The sequence below is a fragment of the Carlito syrichta genome, unplaced genomic scaffold (genome assembly GCF_000164805.1).
Source record: "Carlito syrichta isolate Samal-C Ts95f unplaced genomic scaffold, Tarsius_syrichta-2.0.1 Scaffold288272, whole genome shotgun sequence".
Lineage (NCBI taxonomy): Eukaryota > Metazoa > Chordata > Mammalia > Primates > Tarsiidae > Carlito > Carlito syrichta.
Genome location: NW_007232368.1, coordinates 141,422 through 167,577, shown reverse-complemented (window position 1 = coordinate 167,577; position 26,156 = coordinate 141,422). Strand labels below are relative to the sequence as shown.

Genomic DNA, 26,156 nt, shown 5'->3' with positions numbered 1-26,156 from the left:
AATTGAGAGACGAGATAGCTAGAGAAAAGCTAGGCAGACAGACAGGGTAACAATGTAGCAAACTTCCACCAGCCCTCTCTGACTGATACACTCGGTAAACAAGCTTCCAGCTAGGCCCCACAGGCTAGAGAAAGAAAACACTTACTGACAGGATTGAAAAACAACCAATCAGCTCACTGCTAAGTACCAATCATTCATTTCACTATTAGGCCCTACCTCCCAGCCAATTGGTTCTTAGTACTGACCAGTCAGCACAGCTAGTGCCAACCAATCAGTTCACAGCTAGTGCTAGCCAATCAGCTCAGCCTTAGGGCTATTTAGCACTAGGTTTTTAATTGGCAACCCTTGGTCACCTCCTGCTCTGAGAACTTTTCTGTCTTTTCAGTAAATCCTGGTTTCCTATCTTCCAGCTGTCCATGTACCTCATTCCTCCTGGGCACCAGGCAAGAACCCAGACCTGAAGACCTGAAGAGATGCAGAAAATTGTTGGAGCAGAAGAGCTGTGCACCCCAAAGGCTGGCTTGCCAGTAGACAGAGCCTGTTGAACCAGCTGAACCAGCAGAGCTGCCAGCAGAAGGCAAGACACGGAAGCTGAGATGCTGCTGGGAAGTGGCAAGCCAGCCTACTAAATCAGCAACACTCTCAGGTCTTGACTTGCTTGTCCATTAGAGTCAACACTCCTGAGGCTTGGCTTGTCAGCACATGAGAACCAACACTCTGGGGTCAGGTTTGCTGACCCATTGAGATATCACTCTTGCAGGCCAACTAACCAGGGAAAAATCCACATCACATGCATAATGCATTCTCAGATATGAAGACAAGCACACTCACAAACAGTATGGATATACACAAAGTCACACGCTTTCAAAATACCCAGAAACTAATGTGTACATTTTTGTATAATCCATCTTGTAACTTCCCTTATCTGTGGTTGCAAGATCCAAGAATTCAGTTTTTAACAGTCAATCATAGTCTGAAAACAGGTGAATAAAGTACAATAAGATATTTTGAAAGAGAGGCCACCTTCTCATAGATTTTAATACAATGTATTGTTATAATTGTTTCATTTTATTTTAAGTTACTGTTAATCTCTTACTATTCCTAGTTTATAAAATAAAATTTTCATATGAATTTATGAAAACATAGCACATAAAGTGCTTGGAACTATCTGGAGTTTCAGACATCCACTAGGGTCTTAGAATTTATACCTTCAAGGATAAGGAGATACTACAGTACAAACACAAGAGTAAAGAACCTACCTCAAGCAGCCATAGACATGCATGTCAAATGTACATATTCTTCGAGAAGTACAATCACACTCTCTTTTATACTGATATGACCACCCAAACACACTTTCCCAATTATACACAAACACTGACAAAAACACAATGGGACATGTGCACAAATACATATATTCACTTTCACTTGTACATGAGACAGAAACACATCCAGTCATGTTCAGCTACTCCAGACATGTTCAAACCAAACACCCTCTGAACCACTCCATTGCAAACACACCCCTGAGTGTGGTCATGTTTTCAGTTTTGATAACTGAATTTTATTTTCCTTTTAACAGCTTCATTGAGTGTAATTGATATATAAAAACTGCACCTATTTAATGTACTCAATATGATCATTTGGACATATATGCATATACCTGTGAAACCATGACCACAATCAAGGTAATAACTATATTCATCACCTTCAAAAGTTCTCTTGTGTTCTTTTGTAGTTGTTTTAGATTGTTTTCTTGTGTGTGCTTGGTAAGAACACAGCACAACATCTTAACAAATTTTTAAGTGCACTACAAAATACTGTTCATTATAGGAATTATACTGTACAGCTGCTCTTCAGAACTAATTTATCTCGCATAACTACAAATTTATACCAATTGAACAACTCTGTTTCTCCATATCTCTTCCTTCCTGATCCCTAGAAACTACTATTCCATTCCCCGCTTCTATGATTTTGACTACTTCAATACCTCCTATAGATGAAAGTAGGCAGTATTGTCTTTCTGTTATTGGCTTATTTTATTTAGCATAATGGCCTCTAGGTTTATTCACATTGTCTCAAATGGCAGTATTCCCTGCTTTTTAGACTGAATATGCCATTGTATGTACATAGCACAGTTTCTTTATCTATTTATTTTTCAATGAACATTGAGTTATTTCCATAACTTATCTATTGTGAATAGTGTTGCAATGAACATGAAAATATTTTCTTGAAATTCTAATTTCAATTATTTGGGACTTATATCTAGAAGTGAGCTTGTTAGATCACATAGTAATTATATTTTTCATTTTTGAAGAACTTTCATATTGTTTTTCATAATGGTTACATCATTTTACATTCCCACCAACAATATAAAAGGATTCTAATTTATCTACATCCTTGGCAGCATTTACCTTCTATCTTTTATTTAGTAGTCATTCTAACTGGTATGAGGCAATATCTTATTGTGGTTTTGATTTTCATTTCCCTGATGATGTTCTCATTGTTATTTCCCTGAATGCACTATTTCTGGGGAAGGTAGATGAATATACGTCTCTGGGAACTCCTCTTATCATGAGCCCCATTGATGGTGGACACATTATTTTCTCACTGACAACATCCACTTTAACAAATATGGTCAGTGAGGGATGCCCAACAGGAAGTCTTGAACACTTTCACAAGCAGGTCTTCTGGCTGTGGGGAGGTTACAGGGGAGGGTTCCCAGCCCTCTCTATTTCCCTGAAGAGATTTAGAGGGAGATCAACTCACACCCATTCCGAGAAGAAACTTCTGCTGCAACGAATTTCATGCAGTCACCCCAGCTATATCCATTTCTGGAATCATCATCAAAAAAAAAAAAAAGGTAATCCCATTTCCTTCCTGCCCCTAGCCCAAATTGCTCATTATAAGATCAGGAAGTTGGACTTTCCTCCCTGTTTAAAAAGAAAATGTGCCTCTTTCAACCAAATTATTTTAATTCTGTCTTCATGACAGCCATATCTTAGTAGGCAATAACTTTGGAATGACATCAAGTGAGAAGGGATAGAGTATATTTTACATACTTGCTTGAAAAATAGTGATTAGATATGGATATTTCCAGCACATCTCTAACAACCTTATTTATGACGTGGGTTTATAGACAGGATGAGAAAAATGAGAACCAGAAATATAAAACCAAAGATATATCAGGGATTATTCATTAATAAATAGGTCATACTAAGGAATGGTCAGGATGTTTGTGAGGATGGGTTAATCAAGTTTCCCTAAGAATTAGTCACAGACTTTAATATTTTTAAGGGAGATGACTTAAAATGGAAGGGGCATCTTGAATCAGGACACTTCTGAATCATCAAGTAGAATTTAAATTGTATTTTATAGAAAAGGTAAAAGTGAGCAAACACCCCGTTCAGCTGCAACTTTCAAAACTGCTTTATGACAGCTAAAATAATACACATATTGTAACTACCATTCAAAACAAGAGAAGAACAATATTCTTTTTTCTTTCACTAGGGCTCAGTATCTTTGTTCTTATTCAATTTGATAATGTCAGAGTTGAAACGACTTTCTCTGTCCTGGACTCCTTGACTGAGTTGGTTGAAGTGCTCATCTGGAAGACTCTACATTTCAAGAATGTACTCCCTTTGCACTGGAAGCTCCATGAGATTAGCAGTCCTGTCTATCCTGAGCATTCCAGAATCACTTACCCTTATAGTGTCTGATGTGTGGCAGCATTTAATACTTAAGTGAACAAGTGTTGGACCCAGCTGGGCAAGAAGTGTCTCAAGAGTTTTATTCCTTTTTAGATAGCAGTTGCTGCTTCTTTTTAGTTGCATTCTGCATCCGCTGTTCCTTCTGGACTCCATGGTTTACCATCTAGCAGGGCTTTTCTGAGTCGTCTCCAGAAGATGTGCCGCCCTAAGACACTGTCCTCCCACTCTAAGTAAGTGTTCCTGCTGAGAAGACGGTACAGCTCCACCTGCTGCCGGAGCAAAGACTTTTCCACCTTCTGCAGGACAATGAAGATGATACCAGCGTGACTGCTCAGGAACTGCCAGGTCTGAGCAATCTCATACTCAAAAATGCACCAGCGACTCTGGATGAAGTGCTGAGACACCACAACGATCACCTTCCGGCTTTTGTGGAAACCTTCCTGGATGATGTTGGCAGCGATGGCCACACCAGGAATAAAGTCTCTGTAGTGCAGGCAGAGCTTAAATGGGGGCACCCCTTCCTCTAAATTCTTTACTAGCTCATTCCTTACCCAATCTTCATCCTGGCTTGAGTAAATAACAAAAGCATCATAGGTGCTTTCACCTCTACCGTACTTTTTGCAGCCAGCAAGAAGCATCAGGTGGAAATAGAACTTATAGACCAGAACTACTACAAAAGATACCACAAGCACACTGAGCACTGACACACTAATGATGGTTTTGCTCATCTGACAAGTGGCATTCCTAAAACTCAGCACAGACATTTCCTGCATATCTAAAGGTGTTGCACATACCATTTGTTCAACTTGCACCAAGTGCTGTCTTTGGTCCTTGACCCACTGCAGAAAACTTTGGTGTTCACAAGTGCAAGCAAAGGCGTTCTGAGTAAGATTTAAGAAAGTTAGACTACTTGGTAAATGCAGTAGTTCTTGCTTTTTTGAAGTCACTATGCGATTGAAACTGTAATCCAGAACCTGGAGTGACTTAAGATGCTGGTAAGGACATAAATCCAAAGAAACGAGGTGATTGTTGCTCATATTTAGTAACTGAAGTCTGAGGAGTGAATTAAATGCTTCCTGAGATACGTGCTCCAGTTGACACTCAGAGAGGTCCAGGAAGGTCAAGTGACTCAGGTTTGTGAAGATTTCTGGAAGGAGGTTGCCCTGGAATGAATTGCCAGCCATTTTCAAGGTTTGGAGACTGGACAAGCCATTGAAGATGCCACGAAAGGCAACTAGAATATTAGTATAAGAAATGTCAAGGTAAAGTAGGTTTTTGAGGGATAGGAATACTGGAAAATCACTAGTCTGTTTCAAATGGGAATGCTGAAAATCCAGATATTTTAGTTGTTCTAAACCCAGGAAGTTTGAACTCATGGTAATAACTGCATTGAAGCTCAGATCTAAATGCTCCAGTTTGGTTGTCCCAAAGTCAGTGTGAGAACAGCAACCCTTGAAATTCAAGCCATTTCTACTGAGATCGAGAAACTCAAGACTTGGTAGCTTAAATTCTGCAAAAGTGTACCCACTTTTGTGGGCAGTGAAAATAAATCTTTTGAGAGAGGGGATTTCCAATGTAGGAAATTGTTCAAGTTTACATGTAACTAATTCTAAAGATTGCCATCTTACATTATTAGGAAGACCTTCTAGCCGATCCAAATTCAAATGAATGAGGGAAATTGTAGAAACATTTGCCAAACAATTAAATAAGTCAGTAGCATCACTGAAGTCGTGGTATAAGCATGCAAACCGGAATTCTTTAATGGTTAAATTACACAGTCCATTCAGGACAGATATATCAAAGTCTTCCATGTTCCTTTCATTTCTAAATTCTCCCAGAACGAACTGATGGACTTTTAAACCAGCCAGACCTTGAATACAAGTTTTCATTTCATTCATACTATTGAAATTACTTCTCAAAGTCAGTTTATGGAGTCTAATATCTTTAAAGGCACCAGATTGGATAAAGTCTATAGGGTTCAAGGACAAGTCTAAGGAAAGGTTGATTAGGGATATTGGATGTAGAACCTGCAAGTCTTTATGATAAATATTTTGTATCTTGTTATTGGAAAGATCCAAGTGCTCCAGATTGGTCAGGTTAGAAAAATATTCAGGTAACTTGAGAGAATGGATATGATTGTGAGCCACATTAATCTCCTTCAAGGTTTTGAGATGTCCAATGGGGAAGTTCTCTAGAGAGGCTAGGTTAGTCTCCACAGCCACCAGCTTCTGTAAACTTGATAGTCCAGAGAAGGCTCTGAGGGCTAAACTTTGGATAGGGTTTCCTGTTAATATCAAGGTGGAGAGGTGGTTTAGGCTCTGATATGCAGCATCTTCAATAGTCTGAATTTCACACCTATATGGAAAAAGATACAGATCATATAATATTTCTGTTGAATAAAAATCTAAAATGAATAACCATCCTAGTCATCTAGCAATTCATGCAGATGTGATATGTCATATGATTGTGCACAGGCAAAGACCTCAAGCGGGGCAGATGATGATGATAAGAACACGTAAGAAGCCCCACAGGTTCAGTATGATCATACTGGCTGCAATGATAAACCCTTTTTATCACACTAGGCACACGTGCTAAGCAAAGGCAGAAAAATCCATCAGAAGTAAATCAGTTAAAAATCAATAATTGAGATACATAAAGGTTGTGTGGTTGATAGAGTATGTAATAACCTTATATGTAAGCCTTACATAGCAGGAAAGTCTAGCCATTTCCTGCTATACATAATTGTGATTATACATCTGACTGGTACAGATAATATGGGTAGTTAGTTGTTAACCATGATCAATGACTGGCTAATGTCAGATATAAAATGTTACTTATAAGTGTCGTGGATATTCCTAATGTTTAAGAAAAGTTGTACATACATGATAGCTAGATGTTTGAAAGTTGTCATTATCACAGGCAAATGCTAGTAACTGGCAGTTGGAGTGAGTTTTGTGAAAGAAAAGGAAAGTGTGCTGTAAGAGTTTGCAACTAGAGGGCCAACCTAAACTAGGGAGATAAAAACAGGCTTCTCTGAGAACATATTGATTGAAATTTGAAAACTGAGTAGGAGTTCATGAGGAAAAAAAGGTAAAGTGAACAGCAAATACAAAAGCCCTAAGGTAGAAAGCAGCCATGTCATGTGGAAGAACTATTAGAAACAACTTTCATGGCTGGAATACAGTGAGGGATTTGTAGGGGTATAAGATGGGGCTGTGGAGAAAGAAGGTTCAAAATAAGGTTGAGGCTTACAGGCCTGCTAAAGGGTGTTGAATTTGTTTTATTTTATTTTAAAGATGTGGAGAACAATTCAGGATTAGGTAGATAAGTGGTCATCATACATGCATACAATGTTCATAGTGATTTTTATGTAAAGGGCTCATGCAGACAACAAACAGCAAGCCAATGATAAAATCCTATTAGCATTGCAGGTGTATGTCAGCTATGATTCACAAATGAATCCTTTCCTAATCCAGTCTGAATTACATTTACAATGTTCCCCACCTGTTCCTATCCTCTTCAGGAGGTTCCTGGATAATAAAAAGCATTTTGGTTCAATATTTTATTATTTATTGGTAACTAAACAGATGGAAAGGGGTGCCATAAAAAGAACACTAGAAGAGACAGCAAGACAGCTGGGGTTTGGTGCCTCCATAGTCCTCCTCTACAGCATGATCTTAAGGACCCCGTTTCCTCTCTGGGTTTTAGTTATCACATTTCTAAGTAAGACAGCTAAACTCAATTATTTCTCACGTTTCTTCTTTCAGTCATATGATTTTACAGCCCTTAATCTTATCTATTTATTGCTCTATACATCTGGCAAGACTGAAGTACCTTACTATTCTCTATCTCATTACACAGGGAACATCACTTTAAAGAAGTAGAGTATTATGATGAAGAGAATATTTAACTTGGAAGCAGGACACGTGAACTTGAAGTTCAGGTCTGATGCTAATTAGATAAGTGAATGTATAAATTCACAAACTTTTCAAGTCTCAGTTATCTCATCAATAAAAAGAAAAGAATATAGATTTCTATAGGGGAACAAAAAAGCGGCCTGGTCTATCACAAAACATTCTTAGAGGACCAGTTGACTTACTGTTTGTGAACAATGTATGAAGAGGCAAAGGATGTCTTGTGCTATTGTTTGTCCATGCCTTAAAGTAGAATCTCATATGGGTTAACCAGAAGGGAAGCCACCCTCCCTCTAAGCACATATTTAATACTTCTGAGAGATGTTTCTTAGGTATATGGTAGATAAAAAATGAATTATCTTTTTTTTTTTTTGAGTTGGAGTTTCACTCTGTCGCCCAGACTGGAGTGCAGTGGCCGCTCCCGGCCACTGCAGCCTCTACCTGCTGGGCTCCGGCGATCCTTCCGCCTTAGCTTTCCAAGTAGCTGGAATTACAGGCATGTACTACCACGCCCAGCTGATTTTTTGATTTATTGTAGAGATGAGGTCTCGCTGCCTGGTGGGTCTCGAACCCGCAGGCTCAGGCAATCCACTCACCTCAGCCTCCCAAAGGCGCGGGATTACAGGCTGAGCCACCGAACCTGGCATGAATTATCTTAATGTGTCATCTTGCTTGATGAGACACTACATATTGTTTGAAAAACAGGGGGAGATGGTCTACCTCAATACAGTAATTGTCAAAATGTTCACTTAGAAAACTGTTTTATATAACAAAGATCAAACAAAATGCTATAATAGTAATACTTCATACAGATAAAATATACTTTATAAAGTTTTTTGCATAAATGGCATGTTAATATTTATTACAACAATCTACCCTGCAGGATAAGTTTCATCATTTCCTTTTAACTCAGATATGGAAGCTGAGACTCAGGGAGATGGAGTGACATGCTTCACATGGTTATAAATGTTGGAGGAGTACTTGGCTTAGGTCTTCTGAGCCCCACAGGGTTCTATGCTGTACACCACTGCCTTCACATTGTTCCATTTCCCCTTTGTTTCACCCTATCAATATCCAAGTTAGAGCACAACACATCAAATGCTGACTCTTCTACAGAAAGGCCTGCTCTAAAGAGGATTGTCATACTATGACCTTAACCTTTATTAAAAATTTCTATAATTAAAAATATATAAAATGTTTCTGCATTTCACAAACTATTATAGAGAATATGGTTCATTATCTAGTTCAATTTTTAAAGTAATGCCCCTGATGATGAAATCCCTTTTAAGATTCAGTTCCCACCAAAAGTAATGACTACTTCACCTGCCACAGTGAATGATATACTTCTCTGACTCAGAAAAGAAAATCTTAGCCACTATTCCCTGCCCACAGAGGAGATTTTCTTTTGATCTTGACATACTTCTCCTTGGGTTACTTGTCTTTTCCTAATTCCTTATCCTTTACCCTACTTTCAATATTGGTCACCCACCACAGAGAAGGCCCTCTTCTAAACAACACAATGTGTTACCTCTAGTGTACTCATAGTTTATCACCTACTGTTACATTTCACCATTCTTGTCTCAGCTTCAAATGCCAAGAAACCAAAATTAGGTAACATTTGTTGAATGTACATAATGTATTCAAAATCATACTCTGGACTTTAGCATATTAATTCTTTCAAGAGTATTTGTCTATTTAATAACAGAAGCTGTATATATTATATATTAATATGCTTTTATTTCCTAGCATTGTGTACAACATATAACAAGTGGTCAATAAATGTCTGTGTACATTTATTTTATATCCTGAGACTTTGCCAAAGTCCTTTATCAGTGTAAGGAGGTTTTTGACAGATTCTCTTGGGTTTTCAAGGTCACGATCATGTCATCTGCAAAGAGAGATAACTTGACTTCCTCTTTTCCTATTTGGATACCCCTGATTGCCTTCTCTTCAAACAGGAACCCAAATAAAAAGCACAATTCCATTCACAATAGCCACACAAAAAACAAGAAATACCTTGGCATCTTCCTGACCAGAGACATGAAAGACCTTTACAATGAAAACTACAAAGCACTGCTCAAAGAAATCAAAGATGACACAAACAAGTGGAAAAATATCCCATGCTCATGGATTGGAAGAATCAACATTGTAAAGATGTCCATCCTACCTAAGGCAATCTACAGATTTAATGTGATACCCATCAAATTACCAGCAACATTCTTCTCAGACCTAGAAAAAAAATACAGGAATTCATATGGAAACACAAACGACCAAGAATAGCCAGAATAATCCTCAGCAAAAAAAAAAAAAAACAAAGCAGGCAGCATCACACTACCAGACTTCAAACTTTACTATAAAGCTACAATAATCAAAACATCTTGGTATTGGTACAAAAACAGTCATATAGACCAATGAAATAGAACTGAGATTCCAGAAGCTAAACCTCAATTTCTAAACCAACTCATCTTCAACAAAGCCTCCACCACCTACCACTGGGGAGTGGAGAACCTATTCAGTAAATGGTGCTGGGAAAACTGGCTGGCCACATGCAGAAGACTCAAACAGGATCCCTATCTGTCCCCATACACAAAAATTAACTCTAAATGGATCAGAGACCTAAATGTAAAACCTCAAACCATAAGAACCTTAGAAAATGCAGGACATACCCTTATGGAAATTGGAACTGGCATCCAATTCCTGAACAAAATCCAAAACTCACAAGCCGTAAGAGATAAGATAGACAGATGAGACCTCATTAAACTGGCAAGCTTCTGCAAAGCCAAAGAAACCATCAAGAGAGCAGGGAGACAGTCCACAGACTGGGAAAAAGTATTTGCCAACTCCAGGTCTGACATAGGCTTAACATCTTGGATCTACAAGGAACTCAAATGTGCTGAAAAGAAAAAGAAAAAAACAAGCAACCCCATTATAAAGTGGGCAAAAGATATGAACAGACACTTCTCAAAGGAAGACATCCAAGCAGCCAACAGACACATGAAGAAATGTTCAACCTCACTAATCATCAGGGAGATGCAAATCAAAACCACACTGAGATACCACCTAACTCCAGTCAGAACGTCAATTATCAATAACTCAAAAAATAACAGTTGCTGGAGAGGGTGTGGGGAAAAGGGAACACTTCTACACTGTTGGTGGGAGTGCAAACTTGTGCAACCTCTGTGGAAAGCAGTGTGGCGATTCCTAAAAGCTCTAAATATCAACCTCCCATATGACCCTGCAATCTCCCTACTGGAAATATACCCTGAAGAACTCAAATCACTCTATCAAAAAGATACCTGCACACGAATGTTTATTGCAGCATTGTTCACAATAGCAAGAACCTGGAACCAACCATGCTGTCCATCAAAAGAGGACTGAATTTTAAAAAATGTGGTACATATACATGATGGAATACTATGCAGCCATAAAAAGAACAAAATCATGAATTTCGCAGCAACCTGGATGGAACTAGGGTCTATAATACTGAGTGATTTCTCACAGAAAGAAAGATCTGAGTATCACATGTTCTCACGCATATAGTGGACCTTGGACATCTACCATAATACTATTAAAAAAGGACTGACAGCGATGGGAAACTATGGAGGGGGCAGGGAGGGGAAGGGAGGTGGGACTAACGGTAGTCAATATCTGTCTGGGGATGGGGAGACACTCCTTATTAACAAGGGTGCTTGAATGATACACATTTGTATACCTGACCCTTAACTGTACCCCACAATTTTATAATAAAAAATATGTTTAAAAACATAAAATGAAATAAAAACAGCAGTAAAAAAAGAAAGATGCCCTCCATATACCAGGAGAAAGGAAACATTCACTGACAAGGAGTCATAGCCAAGAGAATTCTATATAAATCGACCTTGTTAAAATAATTCTTCTCTTCTTTCACCTCCCTACATAGTTTATTTAATTTTCCCCAATTGCTACTCTTTGTTCAACTTACTATAAAATCATTTCAGTTTTGCCACTTCTTTGGGCTTTTGTTTCCTGTGTCACGTAGAACTTATATAAACATGTATGCTTTTCTCCTGTTTTAAAATAAATAAATAAATAAATATTCTCTTCAGACTTAAAAGAAAATTCAAAGGTAGGGTTGCTCTTAGAAACTGTTTTGTCCAACTGCCCATTTCACAGATAAGAAAACTGAGGCCAGAAGAATAGAGATGGTGTGTTCAAGGTTATACAGAAAGCAAAATATCTATTGCATTAATGAATAAGTGAATGAAGATGAGACTCCACCAACCGTGCTTTCTGGTCCAAGAATGAAATTATAAAACAATTAACATCTTGCCTTGTGCAATAAAAGTTCATTCATTACCTGGATAGATCCAGCACCTGCAGTTCTGGGAAACTGGAGAAGCTATGGCTGCCTAAGTGCCTCAGGGGGTTAAAACTCAGGTCCAGGTTCTTGGTTGAGGAGGGGATGTTGTCGGGGATTTTGTAGAGATTCAGCTCCATGCATTGGTAAGTAATGTCAGGAACCACCTGCAATGATCACACATTAGATGTGGTATCTTTACTGCATTCACTCTCAACATCCATCTCCTAGATTAGAGATTGAAGGCCCTCTGGTGTAAGCATAAAAGCCAGTAAACCGTCTTTTGTCCATTTATCCACTTATCCATCCACCCACTCACTTCATACTTAAGAAATATCTTACTCTAGATTAGGAAGGAAAGAGCACCTCCTGTGTGCTCAGTGTTCTAACCTCTGCATACTATAAAAATGGCAATAGTTTGCAAGCAGCAATGGAAACAGGAGGCAAAAGGTTGAGTCTTCAGAGTTTGAAAGTTCCGGTTTTCATCCAACTATTCTGTGTGATTTGGGGCAAAGCACAAAAAAAACTCCCCAAAACTCAGCAAACCTCATTTTATCATATACAAAATATAGGTAATAAAATATTCAATATCATTATAAATACTCCCAATGGTGTACTGCCTTGAAGGTACTGCCTGCCAGTCAAGATGTCCAGACCTCTTATATCCATAGCCCAGATTTTGACAACTGAATTCTCTCTCTTGATTCATTGACCCTTGAGCGGAGTGATTTAGAAATCTTTAGAGTGTGTGAATTCCCATGGTGGAATCAGGTAATTAAGGTCAAGTTTTTTACTGTCTTGGTTCTGAACTGGTTTCTAACCTACTTTCCCACATTCCTTACAAGTCTAATTCTCTTACCTCCCATCTAATTTCTGAATTCCCTTATTTCTCTAACAAAATTTCTTGCTTAAGACAACTAATTTAGGTTTTCTCTTGTTTAAAATCAATAGTATCAGTTTAAAGGATTTAATGAGATAAGGTGTTTAAAGAGCTCATTTAAAAGCCTTCTGTAGTGCAAATGATCAATAAATGTTAACATTAATTATTATTAGCTGTTATTAATCCATAACCATATGCCAGCATGTTTCTTATACGTATATGCTTTAACTTAATCTTTAAATAAGACTTTTCAAGATGAGGAAAATAGAAATTCAACATAATATGAGTAAAGTCACAGAGTTCACACATGAAGGTCTTCACTTCATTTGCATGTCTGCTTAAATGTTACCTGTCACAGAAGCCTCAAAGACAGTACTACCTAATAGAAGATTGTGCCAGACATCCTTCCCTTGCCCTTTTTTATCTTTCTTCATAGGATGTGTCACCATCCAACATTATGTTATCTACGTGATTATTCTCTTTGTATTATTGGTCTCCTATACTCAATTGTAAATTGTGATGTTTTAGGTTGCTCCTTTGTCTCCAGCACTCAGGATGGTATCTGGCAAATGGTTGACGCGCAATACATATTTGTTGAATAAATGAATGAATAACTGACTGAATAAGTGATTAAATGGAGAATTGCTTAAATTCAAATTGTCAGCATTTTCTGCCAAGCACTGTGGACAATACAAAGACAAATATGATATGGCTCCAGATGTCAATGGACTCACAGTCTAGTGTAAGAGTTAAGATAGAAGCAAAACAAACACTGTCTCAAAGGGCAGTCTTGGCAAATCTGTCCTCTGGTTTGAATCCAGGGAAGGCTCCTATACAAGGAAGGTTTCAAGGTGGGTCTTGAAAGATGAGTAAGATTTGTATACATGCTTGGGGAGGACATTTCGTAAAAAGAGAACAGCATAAGCAAGGAAGGAATGGAAAACTAATTCAGATTAGCTGGCAAGTGGTGGAGTGGTGAAATCTGAGTCAGAGAATAAGCCATAACCAGATCAGGAGGGCCTCAGATTTTGTCCTGCAGCAATTATTTCGATCATTTTTAGCATATAAATTGAGCAGCTAGGCACTGGAAGTATAATGATTAAATAAAGCTGGTAACGATCCTACCTCTTACAAATTCCATGCCAAAGAAAAAGAGGTAATGAACAAATAAACATGAATATATAATGATGTGCTCTTAAAAAGTTAAAAAATTTAAGGGGATTTGAGGCAAATGGAGGTAGAGGCTGGCATCTCTACATGGCACAACCAAGAAAGACTGCTCTGCAGAGGAGACATTCAAGCAGATATTTGAATAGAGTGATTCAACCATAAAATGACTAGGGCTATGCAGTCCAGTACGGTAGCCACTAGCCATACACAGTTATCAAGCATTAGAAATGTGAACAGTATAAATTAAGATGTGAGGTAAAGTAAAATGCATACTAAATTTCAAAGACTCAGTACCAAAAAAAAAACTATATTATAGAATCATTAAATACACACATACATATATATTTGAAACAATATTTGAGTGTACTAGGTTAAATTAAAATATTACCAAAATTAAATTTACTTTTTTTAACTTTTATAATGTGGCTATTAGAAATTTAAACCTATGTATGTGGCTAACAAAATATTGCCATTTGACAGAACTGATCTAGGGGAAAGCATTTCAGGTAGAGGAGAGAACCAGTGCAAAGGCCCTGTGGTAGGAAATGGTTACAATTGGAATGGACAGTTATTAAAGTTTTCAAAGGAAAGGAATTTGTTAGATCCAAGCCTCAGGGAACAACAACAGCAAAAACAAATACACAGCAAACAACAATGTTCAGATTGAATTAAAAGGACTATGGAGTCAGAAAGCCAGTCATTATCTAAAAATCAAGGCCTGGGAAACAGTCTGCTTTACAATGGCACTGAGAGGATGGATAGGGATCAATGGACTTTGGGGAATGGTAGAATGTAATGCATGGGGGAAAAAGGAGTCAAGAGTGGCTGTGATTTTATCTCAGGGTGGCCCCAAATGAAAGATCTACCCACATTAACCTAATAGCAGGAAGGGTACAGAGAACAAGGAGTAGATCTACGGGTGGGGAGTTGGGGGAAGGGAGGATTTTGAGATAATGAACATCTTTCCCAAACATCACACTACTTTATCCCATGTTATGAACTTTGGGGCTCCAGCTGGCTATGCTTCCCTTGAGTTTCTGACCCTGCCTCACTATAAAACATTTCTTGGCTGTTCAGTTCTACCATGGGTTTCTAAAGCAACTATGAAGCCCACGCATGAGAAAAACAAAAGGGATTTATCATAAATAAGATTACCAACTGGCTGATTGGTTATTTCATGAAGAAAGAAGCCATCACATTAGCTGGAATTTTACCCTCCCCCGCCCCACGTCTTACTTTTCTTATCTCTTTTTCTACCTTTCTGTCTCTCTCTCTCTCTCTCTCTCTCTCTCTCTCTCCCCTCCTCTTCTCCCCATTCCTTTTTATTTTTTTCATCTTTTGAACTAAACTATATGACTACATGTGGAAATCTGAAATCCACTTAGGAAGTTGTTTCTCTTGAGAGACAAAACAGTTACCTTTTTCCCTAGATTGAATAGTAGGGTGATTGCTTGAAGCTGAGTGTACAAACCACCAATGAAAAGAAACAACACCTAAAGCAGTCTTTTACAACTCTCTTGTGAAGTAGGTATTATTATAATTCTTTTATAGATGTGGAAACTAATGTCTGAGAGGTATAATAGCTTCTTCAGGTCACACAGCCTTGAAGGGCTCAGAGCAGGGATTTTAAGCAGATCTATCTAACCTAAAGTCCATGTTAGCACTCAAAAGTCATAAATGGAACAAACCCACATTAGCTCCCGGTAACAATGAATTATTTGGTCTCTGTGGCTTCTTGAGTCTTTTGCAAAATAAATTAACCAGGGCACACAGGGCGAAAGCATGGGGAAGTTCACAGGAGATGACTGATTCCAACCACATACCTCTACACAGGGCTCCCAGGTTTCGGGTTTCAGACAGGAGAGGAAGGCCATGGCTGGGACGAGAGTCCCAGCCAGGCGTGTGGGAGACATCATCCTGGCATCTTCTGTGAACAGCAGTGGTCCTTTGAAAACATGGTGCACTGTAGCCACCTGACCAAGCAGAGTCTTTGAGGCACTGGTGTCTTCTCTCCTGGCCGGTGCCCCACACCAATTACTGTATTCAAAGCAGTTCTGGGTTAAGGGGCAAGAGGAAGTGAGAGTGGCAACCTTAGCATTCTGGGCTTTTGTTTCGCTAATATTTATCTTCCCTGTCACAGGAGAGGAAGTTAGAAGAAGAAAAAGGCGTCAGCAGACTAGTGACTGGAGTTACAGCAAGAGGAAGCTGGCTTGTATCCCAGAAAGTCATCTGACCTCTAGGCGTGGTGAATTTAAGGAAATATCAGCCTCTGTTCAAATAGTCCGTGTGTAACTATCTAGGATGACAGTGGTTTTCCAATTTTGTTTTAGTTGGGTAAATTTACTGTTTGTATTAGTTTGCTAGGGCTGCCCTAAAAAAGTACCACAGACTTGGTGGCTTACATAGCAGAAATCTATTTTCTCACAATTCTAAAGGCTTTACATCTGAGATCAAGGTGTGTGTCTGTGTCCTAATCTCTGTTTTTAAGGTCACCACTTATATTGGATTAGGGCCCACCCTAATGACCTCACTCTACCTTGAAGAACCCATCCCTTTGCTAGAAGCCCAAACTCCGCCTGCATGCAGCTTATGAAGTAAATCCTCATTTTACCCCACAACTCTAAAACAAAAACAAAAAGAAAAAAAAGAAGAATAAAGTCCCTATCTCCAAATGCAATCATCATGTGAGGTAGTGGGGGGCTTAGAACTTCAATATATGAGTGTTGGGGAGCACGATTAAACCTCTAGCACTTCTTGTGAAGAAACTCACATGTAAAACTGATGGAATATAAACCCCAGTGAAACACACTTTGAAAAGTACAGGAAGATTTTTTAAAGTTTGGGATTAAAAATCAAACATATTGAAGTTCAATCCAAGCTGGGTGACTGATTCAGGGCACTGTGGCATTAATCAAGTCTCTTACTGAACCTTAATTTTTGTCTATGAAATGGGATAATACTTTTTAATCATAACAGAAGTTCATATTTATGAAATTCATAAAAATAAAACTGTGTGATGGCAGCCAAAATACACAAACCTACGAAACCTTAGTTTTCTGATCTTTAAAAAAGAGATAATGATATTTGTCTTGAATGACTGAATTAAGCTAACTTACATAAAATGTCTAATGTATCATCTAATGTTCCACAAAGTGATAGCGACAATGATGATTTAAAATGTGGATAAAATGAGGAGAACAATATGTACCTCAAAGTTTGTCATGCGATTAGATGAACTGGCATTCACAAAGTTTTTGGACAGTCTGGAAAAGTAGCAAATACAATGTATATTTCTGTTAAATGAGAATATAATTTAAAATGGGGTTATTACTGTGGTCTAGATAGCTCTACTGAGATGTCCTCCAGATACCTCCAGTCCCACATGTTGAGAACCAAGCTGTGGGGGAGCACATCACAGTGAACTGAGCACAGCCTTTTGCAGACTCCTTAACACGCCTGTAGAATTAAGCTCAAAATAGCACTTCCTGTCAAAACTTTGTTCTGAGAATTAATTGAGACTATCTATGTAAAGATCTTAGAGCAGCATCTGGCACAGAGTAGATGCTCAATAAAGTTTAGTTCCCTGAAAAGTCTGTAGCGTTTCACTTCCACATACTCATCCAAGGTGGAAATTTCTTTGACTCTACTTTTCTTACTTCCTCATTTCTCACACTAAACATGCAATCACTCAATTTTCTCATCTTCTATATTCTTGATGTTCTGGCATCTGGGTCCTCTCTGATGATCACTCCCAGGACTAGAGAACTCTTAGAGATACAACAAATGACTTGCCCAGGAGCACAACTTTCATATGCAAACTAGGCAGTTCAAGTTCCCCCCCACCACTCGCAACAATTTGTCTGGCTATCATACTCCAAGAGACAACATTATTCTCCCCTAAACATCACAGGCCAGGTACCAAACTGCTAGAGACAGCCCCTGCATCCCAGAGCCCACAGAGATTATTCAAACTAGCCAGTACTAAGCCTGCTAAAACTGCCTTGCCATGACTTTTCTGCAGAAACAACACAAGCTCATTCCCATGATTTCCCCTTGTTCCTTCTGCCTCCACACTGACCCTGGTTATTCCATATGTGGGTTTGAATGACGTGGGTTTCTCTTTCCTCTTGGGAACTGTGAGCAACAAACTGTCTTTTCAAATGGCATCATCTCCTGATCTATTGCCCTCAAAATAATAATAAAACCTAAGTTAAAAAAAAAAAAAGATCTACCAAGCTCTAGAAATTGTATCTATATAATCATTTTGAAATGTCAGTCCCCATTTCTTTTTACTATTGAATGCATCTCATGACCTGGACTAGTGCAAAACAGTGTTAATGAGTCTCCCAGAGTCCAGACTCACTTCTTCCAATGCTTCAACTCTTTCAACTGATTCTTCATAATGCAGTCAAAGTCATCTTCCTAAAATACAAACAGGATTGCCTCATGCCATGCTAATAATATCCTGAGACCGGGTATTAACTAGACCAAAGCCTCCTGGCCTGTCTCCACCATACACACACATACAGATTCCACTTCCTAAGAAGGAGAAACAAGCATGTGTGCTATTTCAGTCCAGACATAACTAGACCCCACTTCTAAGACACAATGCTGAAGTGAATAGAGTAATACATGTGTGTGACAGACAAATACTCTTTCTTCCCATCATTGGAGAGGGAACCCCTTGATAGTCAAAATGAAGCCTAAGAAAAAAGAATCAAGAAAATTCTCTAAACTATGTTTTATGAGATGTTAATACATGTGTCTTATAGAAGTCTTCCTGGAAATTTTTCCTGTCTGTGACTGGAGAATTCCTCCTAGTGTCTTGTAAAAATTTCTCTTTTTTCCTTCCGTGGGAATAAATGGAATTAACTCACCATCATGCACTGACCTTAATCAAAGTTATTTCAGTTCTATGTACCTCTTCCAGAGGACAGGCCATGTGTCAAATACAAGTTAGAAACTTTAAGTCCCTTGGTTATCAAATCTTATTTGCTTACATTGATGGACTTACCAATGCAGTACTACAATGAGGTTCCACAGTTGTAACTGGTTACCATCATGAGCCTAGAGGGTCCACTGTAGTAGAATAACAATCACACCTCAAGCACAGCAGTTTAGAGACTTGGCCAGAGGCATGGAAAGCCACTTAGTTTTCCATGCTCTTCAAGCAGAGAAAGTTTAGCTCAGGATCCATAATCATTCAGTCAATGGAGGAATCCCATTTTCTTGTTCTATCTCTCCACTTCCCCAAATTGGCCAGTGAATCCCTGCTTGTGCATTCAGATCACAGAAATCATAGTGTAATGTAGAAAGGGCTATATTTTAACATATTTAATTATCCTTTTTACTTTCTGGCACATAAATTTTCTCTGTGTGTTTTATTTTTAATGTCACTGAGTTTCCTTAACTGTGGCCTAAATCATAATATTGCTTGAGAATCAAATGGGGTCACATACGTGAACTTGTCAATGTTACAGATTTACACAAATGTAGTAGAATTCATTCATTCATTCGCCAAATATGTACTGAGTGTTTAACATCTGCCAGGTACTGTTTTAGGTATGAAGGATACAGCAGAGAACAAAATAGATAATCTCACTCACACAGAGTTCATGTTCTGAGGAGAGACAATAACAACTATATATAAGTACATTACATGATAGGTCATTAGATGTTAGGGTATATGGGTAAAAAACTTAAAGAGTGAGGAGGAGGAAAAGTGGTGGGTGGTACTGAAGATTTAAATAGAGTCATCTGTATGGTCCTTGTTGAGAAAGTGATGTTTTGAAAAAATTCCTGGTGGAGCCCCTACCCATGGGTATACCACCAATTAGAACAGTGGTTTCTTACCTGGAGGGGATCTTAACCCCTAGAGGACATTTGACAATATCTGGAGACATTTGTGTTTGTTACAACTTGAGGGGAGGAATGTTGCGACTGGTATCCAATAAGCAGAGGCCAGCAATGCTGACTGCTAAGCATCCCACACTACAAACACCTAGGAAAAACCCACAACCCAAAATATCAATAGTGCCAAAGTTGAAAATCCCTGAGTTAGAAAAATAATCCAGTGCAAAAGTTCAGAGACAGGAAAGTTTTAGAACCGAAAAAGAAACCAAAGTAGAGAGGCACAGTGGCCAGAGGGATCACTTCAGGCATTGTAATCTTTGTTAAAACTTTGCATCTTATTAATGCATGCCCAACTTTCCCAAGTTGGCATTGTCTCTTTCTCCTCATTGCTCCCACAACAGTCATCTGTTGTGCTCAAAAGGGATTAATTATCCTCCTCTTCTACTAGGTTTTCAGCTTATCAATGACAGCAGCCAAATCTGGTATACCTTTGTACCCACCGTGTCTATCACAGTGTCCAACACCTAGCAGAAGTTCAATGCGTGTTAGTTGTATCAATCATTTTGATAATAACTTTGGAAAAGGATAGAAATTGACTTGGATTTCACCTCATATACAGTCAAATAAGATCCAAGAGAGGACAGATTATACTGTTGTGTTTATAGTTGTGACCCTAATGCCATTCATCATCATATATAATGTGTTCAATAAACACTGAATGAAAGAATGAGTATTAATAGACGTGATGGTTGGTCAAATTTATTCTCTTTTTAGCAATTTCCACTGGGAAAAAAAAGGATAAATATAAAAGGAATGTCCACTCTCTTCTTCTAGAAGGCAACCTATGACAAAGCACTTGGAACTGGTATCTGAAGCAATCCTATACTAGACTTGGAAGTCATAGTATAATGTATCACTGCAGACAATCCATGCTTGTGTAATCCCAGGGTTTACGACACATACTTTTGGAATAAGTGGGGTAAGGACATGAGTAAATTATATTATTTTCAAGTAGGTGTTTGATTTCACAGTGGCTCTCCTCTTCTCCTGTCTTCCACACTGGAGAATCTTGGAATCTGAAGGTGATCAGATGGGAAATGATGGACAAATATAGAGGCTGGATGAATATACTAGAGCACAAAAACATATTCTTGGGTTCAGGAGATATAATTTAACTCATACATAGTCCAAAGGATGGTACAGGATTCAGAGCAACATTCCTAACCACATTAACTTATGCCATTGAACCTCCATGGGTCTCCAGCTTTATCCCTAGCCTCTGTGAAAGCCCCACTTATGAGTTGTCCAATCCACTGCAAAAACTGTGTTACTCCCAAGCCCTGTTCCCCACATACTGTTTCCCACCCTCACAGTCCCCTGTTCCTTAACTCTTCTTTTCCTTCTAAAATTCAGGCATTCTATTAGCCACAAACTTCATCATGAGTTGTTAGTTATTTCCTGCTTGGTTTGCTGTTGCTGATGGGTAGGGGAAAGAGGAAATCTACAAATTCTAAGAAGTAGAGGGTTGTGCAAAGTGGCTGTCTTGGTAGAGAAAACACTTGGGGGGGGTGAAAATAAAAGTAAACTAAAAAGTAGAGTGCTTACCAAAAGAAGTTCCTTGTCAACCAATAATTTTATACTGTTATGCTTATATAAGTATCTGCCTCCTTTCTGGCTCTAAATCAAAAGAGGAGAAAAGGAAAACCTTCTTCTAGTGCCTTGGTCTTAGAAGGTCAAGGCTCCAGAGAACTGGAAGATGCAGAGAGGAAAAAAGAAAAATAAAAGGCTGAATGTGACACTGGAGAAAAGAATTGCACTCAAGGTACCATAAAAATATGTTTCCAGGCCGGGCACCTTGGCTCACACTTAAAATCCCAGCACTTTGGCAGGCCAAGGTGAGAGAATTGCCTGAGCCCATGGGTTTGGGACCAGCCCGAGCAATTTGGCAAGACCTCATCTCTACAATAAATCAAGAAAAATTAGCTGGGAGTGATGACGCATGCCCATAGTTCCAGCTCTTTGGAAGACTGAGGCAGAAGGATTGCCTGAGCCCAGCAGGTCGAAGCTGCTGTGGTCGTGAGCATGCTACTGCCCTCCAGCCTGGGCGACAGAGTTAGACTCCAACTCAAAAAATATATGTATGTTTCCAGTACTAAACATAAATACACTTTAATCTTGACTCTGCTTTTGATTTAGGCCAAAGGAAACATGCCTTTTTCATCTAGCTCTTCTAGACCTAAACACAGGGAAATTTTCAGAGTAAGTGTTCAATAAGTAATAATAAAGGAATAATCTAAACGACATGGCATGGATTAATAACTGAAATGCATTAAATTGGGAGTCCTTGCTTCTAGTCACTTTCTTCATTACTTGTTCCATCTTTTCCTAGTTGTTTGACTTGAAACAAACTACTTAACTTTGTAAGCCTTAATTTTATTTTTTGTGTTATGCTTTTTGCAAGGGAAAAAATGAGATGATATAGGCTAAGATTATGGAAACTTTAAGATTTGTTATTTTGGTTTATGTTAATGCTTGATGGAGATTTCTTATTGCTTGTGTATGAGTAATATCCAGTGCACTTTTCTGATCACAGATTATTTATCCTGGGTTGGTTTCCTAAATCCTAAATCTCTTAGCTGGAAGATACAAAATAAATGACTGACGAAACTCTTATTACATTGTATATTGGAGTTTAATTTCCGTAGTCTGTTTCCTTCACTAAATGAGGATGTCACACTAAGCAGGGCTATTAATACTGAGTATGGAAAAGAGATAATGACCTCAAATTTGAAAGAAAAAAAAATCTCGTCTCCCAAGGCTCCAGTCTCAGAGTAAAGTCAATCTCCTCCACAGAGTCTTCTCTGGTTCCTTCTAGAACATACCCTACTCCCAGTTCATTCATACCAGGTCAAAGTGATCTTGCTTCTTTTAAAAAGGAACATTGTCCTGTCCCTATGCATACTTATCTCTATTGAAAGGCATTTTATAACAGCTCATATTCCACCCAAATCTGGAATTCCTCCAGGGCAGGAAACTTGCCTTGCATATATATGCAATCTATATAGCTTCTTAACCTGTAGTAAAGATCAACTCAGGAAGAAATGAAAGAGGAAAGAAGGAAAGAAGGAAGGAAGGAAGGAAGGAAGGAAAGAAGGAAGGAAGGAAGGAAGGAAGGGTGGGTGGGAAGAAGGGAAATGAATGAATAAACTTGATAACTGACTACATTTTAAAAAGTAATATTGGGAAATAATCCATAACACAACTGTCCCCAAACAAAATAAAATGATTTGACCCTGCAATAAAGCACAATGTGAAGCTAAAAAACAATGTAACTAAAAGAAAATGACATCCTCATTCTCTAAGAGCTTAAATGGATACTCTCATTTTCTTCTTTTAAAGTTGCTGTGTACTCCCCAGTCAGGTTCTTACAATGAAACCCATAAGTCCAGCTGCCTCGGAGCCTCTCAAAAACATTTGCTTTATTTCCACCAATCACAAGCCTTTGCTTCTGCCTCTGTCCTGGCCCAGCAGGTGAACACATGCAAGGGGACTGGCCATTCTAAAATCTCCTTTTTGCTCTTGGAAAGTGGTTTCTATAGAGGTAGCTCATTCCCATCCAAATCCTTCACCTTTGAATGTGCTGAAAAGTGAGTTTGAAATTAGACATGGGCCATATGGCAAAGCTGAGGGCAGCATATGGTTGCAGACTGCTCAATGATGATCTGTAGTGTCTTTAAGATCACCTTCCATTCTTCTTTACACAGGAGGCAATGGGAAGATGTGAGTTCTGTATTTTGAGCTGACCTGTCCTTCATGTGGGAAAATGAGACTCATAATTCAACATGTATGAGAAATTTGTTTTAGTATTTTTGGTCATGGTGAGAGTAAGATACAAAGAAATATCTACACGCCTACTTGTGAGGAATAGGAAGTAAACTGTTAGGGGATTCAGTCTGTGAACTTAAAATTTAGTTTGTCTAATTAAAATGTGACTTTAGGTCAGCTTGACTAGGTCTCCCCTACAGATTTGGGTCATGCTCATGTAAACTGCAAGGTAGGAACACACAGGGAGATGACAGGAGGTGGAGAGAGGGATTATGTGGGCAAAGCATGAAAGCTAACATTATTAACAAGGTGAAAGGCCTGAAGAGAAAGGTGCATAAAGGAAAAGTGGGAATCAGGTACAAGAAAGAAAGAGAAAGAATAAATGTGCAGAGAAAAGTAGATAATACATATCTCTTTAAAAAAGTAGATAAATCCGTATCTCTGAAAATGTGGATCCACAGAATATCTATTCCACCTATTCCACTATCTATATGATAATTACTGCAAGCACAAAGAATACTATCACAATTGAGTCAAATTCCAGAAACCTTGGCCAGGTCAATTGGTGGAGCTTTGGGCACCATGCTCTAGTATCATATGGAATCAAATTGCCAAGAAGGGAGGCTCTTGTTTTTAAGAAGCCGATTAAATCACTTTTTAGGCTGGAGTGCAGTGGCATGCTCACGGCCACCCCAGTGTCGACTTCCTGAGCTCTGACTATCCTTCTCCCTCAGCCTTCTCTACCACACCTGACTAATTTTTGGTTTATTGTAGAGACAAGGTCCTACTAAGTTGCCTGGACTGGTCTTGAACCCACGGGCTCAGTCAATCCACTCTCCTAGGCCTCCCAAAATGCAGGGATTATAGACTGAGCCACCATACCTGTTCACAATCACTTTTTTTAAACTTGTAAGAAGTAAAACTTAGATATATACATGTACTTTTTCATACAGCTAAGTATGGTAGAGATGGGGTTCAAACACATTTTTTGTATTTCAATTGTACCGTTACACTATATCACCATACAAATCAACAATTAGACAATGAGGAAACACTTTAATGGAGAAAAAGGGACAGCCACCAGGAAATACCATGGGAAAGAAAGACAAACAATGAGAGAGAAAGAATCTAAGAACTTTTAAATACAGCAAATCAATATGATTCTTATCATATAGTCATTGTCATGATATATTATAGCACAACATATCACTAAATGGTCACTGGGGCCCTAAACAGCTTTATGGAGATTTACAATACAATGCACCAATTTAAAGTATACAATTCAGTGGCTTTTATTATCTTTACCTTTATGTTCAGCCACCACCACAGTCAGTTTTATATTTTCATCACCACAAAAAGATCTCCAAACCTTTTAGATGTCACTAACCTACCTCTACTCTATCTATGTAGCTCTAAGCAACTATTAATCTGCTTTCTGTCTATAAATGTACCTATTCACATAAATGGAAACATATAGTGTGTGGTATTTTGTGACTGGCTTTTTTCACATAGCATAATGCTTTCAAGGTTCATCTATTGTACTGATCCATTCAACTATCAACAATTCATTCTCTTTTTAGGGTCAAATAATATTTCATTGTATGGATATACCAAGGTTTGTTTATCCATTCATCATTGATGAACATTTGGTTTGTTTCCACCTTTTGGCTATTAAGGATAATAATGTTATAAACATTTGTGAATAAGCTTTTGTGTGAACGTGTTTTCATTTCTCTTGGGTATATACCTAGAAGTAGAACTGTGGAGTAATATGCAATCATTTCAGGAACTTCCAGACTGTCTTCCAAAATGACTGTACTATTTGATATTACTATCAGCAGGATATCGGTTTTCAGCTTCTGCATATCCTAGCTAATACTTGTCATTGTCTGTGTTTTTTATTTTATCTGTTGTAGTATATAATAAATGGTATCTCATTGTTTTGATTTTCATTTCCATTATGACTAATGGTGCCAGGCATTTTTTTTTTCAAGCTTATTTTGGCCATATGTATATCTTCTTTGGCGAAATGTCTATTCAGCTTCTTAATTGGGTTATTTATAATTTTATTATTGAGTTATAAGTGTTCTAGTTGGTATAGTGATATGTGCCTCTAATCCAGCTGCTCAGAAGTCTGAGGCAGGAGGATCTCTTGAGTCCAGGAGGTTGAGGCTGCAGTGAGTTACGTTCGTGCCACTGAACTCCAATCTGGGCAACAGAGTAACGCTCTCCCATCTCCCCTTCTCCAAAAAAGGAGAAGTGTTGTTCCATTTATATAGATATATATATTCTGGATACTAGTCTCTTATCAAGTATATAATTTGTAAATTATTTTTACATACTGTGAGTTGTTTTTTTTTTTGATAGTTTCCTCTGAAGCTTGATAGTGTCCTCTGATGCTTTTAAGCTTTAAACTCTAAATTGTCTATTGTTTCTTTTCTTGTTCTTGCTTTTGGCATTTATGTCTAAGAATT

At 38.3% G+C, this 26,156-nt stretch overlaps 1 protein-coding gene across 2 annotated transcripts; it reads right to left on the bottom strand.

The window, feature by feature from the left end:
• Window positions 1-3,665: 3,665 nt before the first annotated feature.
• Window positions 3,666-16,156, bottom strand: TLR4 (toll like receptor 4). 2 transcript variants are annotated; one of them, XM_008053545.2, is made up of 3 exons: window positions 15,828-16,156; window positions 11,955-12,121; window positions 3,666-6,059 (listed from the first exon to the last, which is right to left on the bottom strand). In XM_008053545.2, exons 1-3 carry the CDS (start codon window positions 15,918-15,920, stop codon window positions 3,818-3,820), a joined length of 2,502 nt encoding a protein of 833 aa, XP_008051736.1. In that variant the 5' UTR covers window positions 15,921-16,156; the 3' UTR covers window positions 3,666-3,817. The 2 variants fall into 2 exon arrangements, with proteins under 2 accessions (XP_008051736.1, XP_021565867.1); XM_021710192.1 differs by having other exon boundaries at window positions 15,834-15,920.
• Between the last annotated feature and the right edge of the window lie 10,000 nt (window positions 16,157-26,156).